The 9,867-nt window shown below is 39.8% G+C and overlaps 1 protein-coding gene across 1 annotated transcript; it reads left to right on the forward strand.

Annotated features, from left to right (window-relative positions):
- The first annotated feature begins 2,555 nt into the window (after positions 1-2,555).
- Sostdc1 (sclerostin domain containing 1) lies at positions 2,556-6,812 on the forward strand. The gene is made up of 2 exons (XM_021179557.1): positions 2,556-2,888; positions 5,389-6,812. The coding sequence occupies exons 1-2, from the start codon at positions 2,684-2,686 to the stop codon at positions 5,802-5,804; spliced, it is 621 nt and encodes a 206-aa protein (XP_021035216.1). The 5' UTR covers positions 2,556-2,683; the 3' UTR covers positions 5,805-6,812.
- The last annotated feature ends 3,055 nt before the right edge of the window (positions 6,813-9,867 follow it).

Consider the following 9,867-nt stretch of genomic DNA (forward strand, 5'->3'; position numbering starts at 1 on the left):
AAAAAAAAAAAAAAAAAAAAAAAAAAAAAAAAAAAAAAAAAAAAGAGGGAGTAAGTATGCCACAGAAAGAGGAGAACAAATGGAGGGAAGACCTGAGCATGAGGAAGAATCAATGGTGATATTTAAAGTCTACATCTATAATTCTGCCAGTGTAAGAGTTGACTCTAATGATTCTTAATAAAGTGTACTACTTGGATTATTAGATACCCACTAAACATTAAGTTTGTGATTGTTTCTGTTTCACAAGAGTAGTTTCCTAGATGAACCCTTCGTGCCGTGGCAGGTATATGCATCCACATTGCTTCCCCTCCTCATCTGGCTGCTTCCTAAACGGAACACAGAACACAAAAGGTACGCAGATTTAACAATCTACATTAATTTGTTCAATATGTAGCCCATCCTAATAATTAAATTCAAACTAAGATATGTCCTGCTTCTGCTACACAAAAAGAATGCATTGGACAGGGTTTGATTATTTTGACTCCTGCTTCCTGTAGGCACTGGATTAGCTGTTGATAAGAACACTGTACAATTAACATGAAGTCGCTTAATGCAGGACAAGAATTCTTCATGCCATTTCGGAAGGATGCTTGACATATAGCCTACAAAATAATCTAGTTCATCATGTTCCAGGAAGGATCTTAAAAGTAATAAATTATCATATACAACAATAAGAAATCCACCTACTGGTCATACATAACATTGATTCTTTGGCTCTGATTTTCAATTTTTTATTTTGTAGAATTTTTAAGATATGTAAGAGTAAACAGAATACATCACGCTCTGCCAGCCCTCAACCCATGTGAGTTTGCAACACCACAATCCTAACTAGCCCCACTGTATTATCTTGACACCTATTCCCGACACCATCTTGTTTTAACTCATGGATATTTTATATCTCTAAAGGCTAAGCAGTCATACTTTCTAAAATAAAATCAAAGTACCCCGGGAAAAAAGAGAACACTTCCCTTCTTATTTAATGCTTAGTCTTCTATTCGTATGCTTACTTTCTTTTTATAATAATAAGTAGAACATTGTTAGTTCTTAATCAGGGACGGTTTTGACATGCCGGGAGAAATTTGGCAGTAGTAGAATTTTTCCTTACAGCAGACAGCTACTGGGTAGAAGCCAAGGACAGTAGTAAAGATGCATAGAAGTGCCTATATAATAAGGAACTGCTGGTTCCAAAATGTCAGTAGGTGCCACTGTTGATATGTACAGTTAAGGAAGAAGGAAGGAGAGGTGGTGGTGGATAGCAGTTATAATGGACAAGAACTTATAAAGGAGAGAGATACAAAATACTAAGACATTTTTCTAACAGCCACACTGACCATTAAAATTGGATTTATCATTGAACAGGCAATTTGAAAGTTGTCCCAGACAAATGCTTAATAGATCTGATGAAACCTGCTTTTCTTTTAAAATCATTTATCTTAGGCTTCCATTCTTACGCCACAGCACACATGTGAGGGCTAGAGGACAAATTCCCAGAGGCCACTCTCCTTCTGTTATGTGGGTTCTGATGCTGAACTCAGGATTGCCAAGCTTGGCTGCAGGTGCCCTTACATGCTGAGTCATACTGCTAGACCCTTTGTTTTCAGAGTTAAAGATCTGAGACTTAATCATGGAGTAGTTCTGTCAGATGGAAATAAAGCAGCCCAGACGGTGACAGCACTTACTTAGGCAGCAGACTCAAAGGAAGTTACCAAAACCAATGTTTGACAAATACAAATATATAACCCAGGACCTGAAGTATATGAACAATCTAGAAATATTTTGAATTGGTAAAGGGTAATAAATAGAAAATGGTTTTCTTTTGGGCAAGAGACATGCCGAATGCTAAACCTTGCTGACATATTTTAAGATGAAAACTGATATGAGTTAATTTAATTCAGACAGAGTTCTGCTCATTACACCCCCCAACCCCCCAACACACACACACAGGACCGCTGGCAGTACCAGGACCGCTGGCAGTAATTTACCGAGCAGGACAGTTGCTCCTGCAGATCAAAGCAGCATTATTTAAGTGTGTCCAGAGGGCAGGTTTTAGCTCTGTGTCTTCCTCTTTATGAGAAAAAAGAGGGAAAAAGGTTTTCTTCTTAAGAGACAAAACATATTTAACTAAATAGATCTTTTACTCAAGTCTGACACTACTCAAAACTCATATGGCTTCTTCTAACTTTTGGGGAAGAAGTCCCTTCAGGCCCCAAATTTTCTTTAATCTGAGGGGAATAGAGAACAAATGTGTGAAAAATAAAATAAACTGTGTCTCTTTATGTGAACAGCAACCTACTTTTCCTTCCATTAAACTTGACCATGAACCTAGGCTCTGGAGAGAACCTGGCTGAGGAGCGGTAGCAGTTGTGACAGGGCTGTGCCTTGCCTGCTTCAGCTCGTAGACCAGTAAAGCCCAACTCTGAGATCGCAGGCAATTTGTGTAGCAAGCCCCTCCTCTTCTGCAGCCCGTCTTCTCCATTGGTAAAATTCTTTTGCAGGGTCAAGTAGGGATCCCACCCCTTCTGTGTTTTCACTCCGAAGCCCTACACAACTTTACACCTGAATGAACGCCAAGCCTCTGGCTATATAAAGGGAACCTTGGGGAGGGATTCCACAGTCCATAGTGCAGAGAAGCAAGGGGGAAAGAATTAAGCAGCTCCCCAGCCCAGCAAATTCTCCACTCATCATGCTTCCTCCTGCCATTCATCTCTCTCTCATTCCCCTGCTCTGCATCCTGATGAGAAACTGTTTGGCTTTTAAAAATGATGCCACAGAAATCCTTTATTCACATGTGGTTAAACCTGTTCCAGCACACCCCAGCAGCAACAGCACCCTGAATCAAGCCAGGAATGGAGGCAGGCATTTCAGTAGCACTGGACTGGATCGAAACAGTAAGTGTGTTTTACTTGTACAGATTTTTTTTCCTTTTGGGGAGCATCAGCTCCCACTCCTGTAGAATGCTTTTGCTGTAAACTAACGTGAACCATCTATGCTTTTGCAAAACAATCTGGGAGCAATCTGGTGCATATGTAGGCTGGCGTTCTTTCCTGGGTAGTGATTTTAGAGTTAATACAAATTAAACCGGTGGCTTGATAATGCAAGCAGAGACAGGGTTTCTCCAGTGCCCACAGAAAAATGCATCGAGGTATTGAACTGCTGCTTTTTAAAAACTCTGCAAAAGGGAGATTTCTTTAAAGCGTGGTTCTGTGCAGTTTAACTTCATGGCGTCTTACACTTTGCTGAGTTCAGATCATGCAGGAATCTGGTGAAGTGTCTAAGGTGACTGACCGGAACTCTGTGTAGGGAATCCCAATGGATGAAAGGAAGCTTTCAGGAAATATGGAACTGCTCACACAGATGTCTAAAATATGTCTAGTTGGGAGAGGTGTAAAGACTTGATGTCCATTGTTAAACGGGTCTACACTACAAAACGTTGGAGCATCATGGTTTTCTAAATTGTTCTTTATTCAACAGGTCAAATTGAGGCAATTGTATGTTTCTGTGAAAGCCTGAGTATCTATTTGTAACAGGAGATTTTACATAATAGTATGCTAATGTTTGGCCCAGGGAGTATTTCTTTACCCTTTTCTGTTTGCTTAATTGACATACATGTCAAGTGACTACTAGTTAGAGGGGTTCAAATTTCTTCCTCTAACTTTTGCTCTATTCTCTTCCTTTAAAAGATTTCCTGTTAGTAACGAACGTGAAGAAAGGCAGAGAAACAGTGTACAGGAAACCTTACACAAATCTCTGCCCCTCCACCTTAAACTCCATCCAACTATGTATAAGAGTTTTGACCTTTGAAAAGTCATACCATTTATGACTGGTCATATCTCACTAAGAAAACCAAAGTGTTTTTGTTGCATGTAGTTGATTTCAGAGCATAGGAAGTGTCTGTCTGACCAGTACTGGGTTACTGAACAGTGTGGTGGGTATTCATTGTCAATGTGAGAAATGTCACCACAAAAATGCCCAACCTTATACATGAGGAACAAAAAGCCAGGAGAGTCAAAATTATTGCTGTTTCCAGGTACATTCCTAAGGCAGCTGTAGAAAGGTGAGCTGGAATCAAAAGCAGGCAAGCCTAGCACATTGTCCAGCCAAACCGTTAACCCTTTTATCCCCATCTCTAACTTTAGCTCCGTACGTACAGACATATGCAGGCATATGCTGCACACTTCCTTTAGGCTATGAGCCTTAAAGTAGATGTTCAGGGTACAGAATTGGAGCAAAACTTCTGACCCACTGTCCTCTTTGAGATAATTCTCAGGCATCAGAAGAACAATTTCAACAGGTTTTATTAGTTTTGGCTTAGACACTCCATCTGCCTATGTTGTTAAGCCTTTCCCTCTCTTTCTTGGTTAATAAGCCTTGATTTCTTTTCAAGTGTGTCATAAACAATTCTCGTTTAGATAACAAAGGATTTAGTTATCAAAGTAACAAGAAAGAAAGTTTGAAGTCTTGTGAGATGAATTTTATTTTAATTACACTAGGCACGTGACCAGAAACAGCCAATTAGAGAACATGCTTATCAAATCCAAATAACTAAAACACAAAGTTTTCCATGCCTGATATTCAGGAAATGAACACCGTGGTTCCTTGTACAGTTGTAAATCAGACATGTTAGGTATTTTTCTGCTGCAAAATTCATGGAAATGTAGCCAAGTTGTTATGGCAACCATACGTTCCTAATTTAGGGGCTTTTGTATTCTTTAAATATTGAATTGTGGTGGCATTTTGCATTTCAAACATGTTGCTGCTTATATTTTTAAAGCACAGCTTGTGAATTTATGTTTAGAATATAGTTATTAAGTTTGATATGCAAAATGTCATTGGCTCTACCCATATGCATGTGTGACTACGCAGCTGAATCCTATAATTGAAACAAAATATTACAGCATGCATATTCACTGTACACAATATTTAAATATGTTCCACATTTTCTCAAGAGATTTTTGAAAAACTTAATTAAAAACACTTGCAGTCATTAACCAATGTGATCCGTGAGAACGAGTACATTAAAGTGTATTCTTTGAAGAGTGAATATTTACAGGGGTGGAACCATTATTGGGAATGAGACTAAGAGAATGTGACTTTTCAATACTTTAATAAACAATCAGATATTGAAACACATGAAAAAGTTTCTTCCTTACTGTCTCCCCCCTCTTCTCCCCAAAGTTACAGCCTTTTTGTAGCCTTACCATTATAATGAAAGTGTCTTCCAAGCCTCCCGCAGACTTGCATTGTGAAAATAAAGTACATTGCAGTTTGGATATCATATTATACACATATTATAGATATAGTTACTGCAAATTACTTAAAACAAGAACAAAACCCAAACACCTTCAGTTGCTTTCTGTCCCTGATGCAGTTCTGTCCTGTTTCCTGCAGGTCGAGTTCAAGTGGGCTGCAGGGAACTGCGGTCCACCAAATACATTTCGGACGGCCAGTGCACCAGCATCAGCCCTCTGAAGGAGCTGGTGTGCGCGGGCGAGTGCTTGCCCCTGCCGGTGCTTCCCAACTGGATCGGAGGAGGCTATGGAACAAAGTACTGGAGCCGGAGGAGCTCTCAGGAGTGGCGGTGTGTCAACGACAAGACGCGCACCCAGAGGATCCAGCTGCAGTGTCAGGACGGCAGCACGCGCACCTACAAAATCACCGTGGTCACGGCGTGCAAGTGCAAGAGGTACACCCGTCAGCACAACGAGTCCAGCCACAACTTTGAAAGCGTGTCGCCCGCCAAGCCCGCCCAGCACCACAGAGAGCGGAAGAGAGCCAGTAAATCCAGCAAGCACAGTCTGAGCTAGACCTGGACTGACTAGAAAGCATCTGCTACCCAGATTTGATTGCTTGGAAGACTCTCTCTCCAGCCTGCCATTGCTCTTTCCTCACTTGAAAGTATATGCTTTCTGCTTTGATCAAGCCCAGCAGGCTGTCCTTCTCTGGGACTAGCTTTTCCTTTGCAAGTGTCTCAAGATGTAATGAGTAGTTTGCAGTGAAAACCAGGCATCCTGTAGTTTCCATCCCCTCCCCCATCCCAGGCATTTCTTTAAAAAAAACACCTGATGGCTGCATTCTGTTACAGTTTAAAAAAAAAACGCTCCTTTCCCTAGCCCACCCATAACCCCTTCCCAAACTAAATCCCTCCGAACCAGAGAAGTTCGTGGAAAAAATGTATCTTCACAGAACATTTCAGAAAGGGGCTTTTCCAGTCGTTTTTATGGGAATAGTTTGACAGCCAGGGGTTAGCTTTGAAAGAGAGGCAAACCTTGTGACATTTCACTTCAAAAAATAAGCCCGGTGGCATTTTTCCAGTCTCAGTGTGAAATTATCCCCCAACTGTTGACCTCTCTGGGAGTGGAATGCCAGCAATTCATGGCAGCAGCTAATAGGTAAAGCCGGTTATTTATTTGTCAATGTTATTTAATGAGCTCTCGCATGTGATTTTTTTTCAAAATGTTAATTTTTTTATGTTTTGAAGCTTTTTCATGTACCTAAATATTTCCCAATATGATTTGTGGTTGGTCTAGAAATATGAAAATATCTGTTGTAGATATGTAAAATAAATATTTTACTCTCCGTATATATTGCACGGTTCATCATCCACTTTGTCATTAGCGTGGTTCTCTGTAAAGCTGAAGTATGTAATACTGTATTATTTAGTCCATGAAATCAGATGGCAGCTTGATCTCCAAGGCCATTGATTTCCTTTAATAAACATAAACACTGCTCAACGCTGTTGTCCTTGCCTCTAACATGTATAAAAAGGTACATGCTTGCAGACATTGTAAAATAAAGTTATACGCTGTAATCGCTGCTTTCTGTTGTTGCTGGGGATCGAACTTATTAGGTCCCAGTAAGTGCTAAGCCTGGATTCTAGTCCTGAGCTAAGTCCCAGACCCAGAAAATGGCCTCCCACAGCCCCTCCAGTCACATTCAAGTTTTCCTAAGATGATTTGCATGAAGAGGTGGGACGGGAAGAGAATAGGCACGGGGCACTACATCTGTAGAAATTGAGGTAGACTGGAAGGATGGGTGGTCCAAGGGTGAATTGTAAGAAGCACATCCATTTCTGAGGTCTGGGTGGGAGGGGCTCTTGAAAGGCTTCCATCAGAGTTACCTCAGAAGTTCCGAGGGTGGGGTGGGGTGGAACGCAGTTTTTAAGGCAACTCCATAGCGTGCAGCTAAGTTAGACAGGAAAGGAACAGCGATGCAGAGAGGATCTTACCTTAGGGAACTTTGAACACTCTTACATGATCCCAAATCCCAAAAAGGAAAGTTCCCAGCTCATTGTCTAGTTTTCTCAGTTTGACGCCCTGTTAGACGAAGCAAAACAACAGCTGGGCCAGCTCACCTGGTTAGGTGACTGATGACTGATCCTGGCTCTGCAAGAGAACAGCCAGAGGCTGACTTTCCCTTAGCTGATGTGCAAGGAGGGCTAAGGAGTCCTCCTGCGAGCTGAGTCATTCCTGTTTGGTAGTCACAAGTCTGAGCATCACACGTATATAGAATGCTGTCAGAGGGGAAAGAGCTCCAGGTTACAAAGTAATATCAATTGTTGCACAAGTGATAAGCAAATGCTATTTTACAACTGATTTATCCTCCATTCTTAAACTGTTTTACAATATACCATATCAATGCATGGGACATTCACAATTATATCACTATACCAAATTATGGGATTTCATACCCCGGTTTTATTTGCTTGATCACAGAAACTTGTCCTGACAGTGGTTTCAAACCCAAGTAGACTGTCTTTCACTATCCAAACGCCTAGTGAACATCTCAGTGAAGAAAAACAAGGACAAATTCTGATTAAGCAGGGTCCAGGGTGTGCAATAATGTAAGCCCACAAACAAGACTTCCAACAGTCTCCACTGAACCAATGACTGCACCTAATTTTCATGCTCACATTCAATTTGCCAGTCCATATCCGGCCGTGTTATTCTGACGATGAGCTCACTGTGAGGTATTTAATGCTAAATGAAAAGGAAATGTTGGCAGTCAGTTGGAAGGGTCTGTGGTACAATCTCTTTCAGTGAAGCAAAAATTAAAAATCAGCAGAGAGAACAGATTTTAGTTATTAACTTTTTTTTTAAAAAAGTGCTGTGTTTTATTAAACAATTTTAATTGTCAAAAAAATTATTAAACAATTTTAATTGTCAAAAAAAGTGCTGTGTGTGAATTGCTGTTTATACTTTGGGTATTTTTTTTTTAAACAGTTAACTCAGGTTCCAATTTGATAAGCCATACACAACTTTATTATCACCTTAGTAACTATCCTTTCAAAAGGACAGACTATGGTCATTTTAGCACATAATGCTAAATTTACTGGTTTACTCTCAAAATGTCTACCCACAAAAAACATTGACTCAGTGAATTTATTTTGGTTACTATGGGTAAAGGGACATTTAAAGTAATTTGGTAGATATGTAGGTGGATATATTGATATATACAGCTATATTGAACAGTTATGCATATGTGTATATCAGTTGGGAGAGGGAAGAGTAATTATTGTGACATATGCAAATGGATAACATGAATAGCCTGCACTTAAAACAGGCATGGATATGAAGCCTTTAAAGAGTCTATTTGCAGGGCTAGCAACAATGGTGCCCATTACCAAGACTGACAAGTGTCAATCCCCAGGGCCTACATAGTAGGTAGGAGGTGAGAACTCACTCCCACACTAGTCCTGTGACTTCTACATAGGTGTGTCTGCATACTCCCACACACTTTAAATAATAAATAAATGAATAAATTTAAATCTATTTGTAAATAGCTAATATTTTAGTTGCTAGTCACTACTATTATTTGCTAACTATACTAATTGTCACTAACCGGTGTGCGCTGGAAGTGGAAGTAAGAGGACCAGAAGTTCAAGACTACATAGGAAGATCAATGCCTAACTCGAAACAACAATAAACAACAAAAGATAATGATTGGAACGCATTGTTAACCTTTTATATTTTACTTCATGTTTTTGTAATCCACCAAGTTTGATGTATAAGCATATTTTACTTAAAAGGCAATATCTCTGATGGCGATGTAGCTGAGCTAGTAGAGTGCTAGTGTAACATACACAAAGCCCTGGGTTCAGTTGCTAACACTACAGAAACACTGGGCATGGAGATGCATGCCTGTAATCTCTGTTTAGATGATAAAGGCAAGATGCTAGATTCAAGGTCTTCCTTGGCTACTTAGTGAGTCTGGGGTCAACCTGGGCAACATGAGACCCTATCTCCTAATAAAAACAAAAAGCAAGCAAGCAAACAAACAAAAAAACCAAACAAACAATCAACCATCCAAACAACCAAAATAAATGTTAGTCCATTCCATTCCTTTCCTTTCTTAAATGGGTAAAATGTAACAATATTTTTATTATGTAATATCAAATGACATTTTTATTGGACACTAATGTTTGCAAGAGCTTGTAAGTAAAGAAAATAATTCTATGTCAAAAGTTAGTGTTTAGTAGATTCCTTTTTATATGTTTGATTTTGTTTTTACTATAATTAGGAATCTCTACATCTTAAAATATGCCTTATTTTATTTGAAATTAGCTTACCATCTGGATTATATTTAAGTTTCAATAGTACTTGTCAATCTTAAAATAAAAAATTTAAGCCAGTTGATAGTGGCACATGACTGCAACCCCAGCACTCAGGAGACAGAGGCAGGCAAATATCTGAGTTCAAGGCAAACCTGATCTACAGAGTGAGTCCCAGGACAGCCGTGGCTGCACAGAGAAACCCTGTCTCTAAAACCAAATCGAAGGAGTTACAGAGACAAAGTTTGGAGCTGAGACAAAAGGATGGACCATCTAGAGACTGCCATATCCAGGGATCCATCCCATAATCAGCCTCCAAA

This window comes from Mus caroli, chromosome 12 (genome assembly GCF_900094665.2).
Source record: "Mus caroli chromosome 12, CAROLI_EIJ_v1.1, whole genome shotgun sequence".
NCBI lineage: Eukaryota > Metazoa > Chordata > Mammalia > Rodentia > Muridae > Mus > Mus caroli.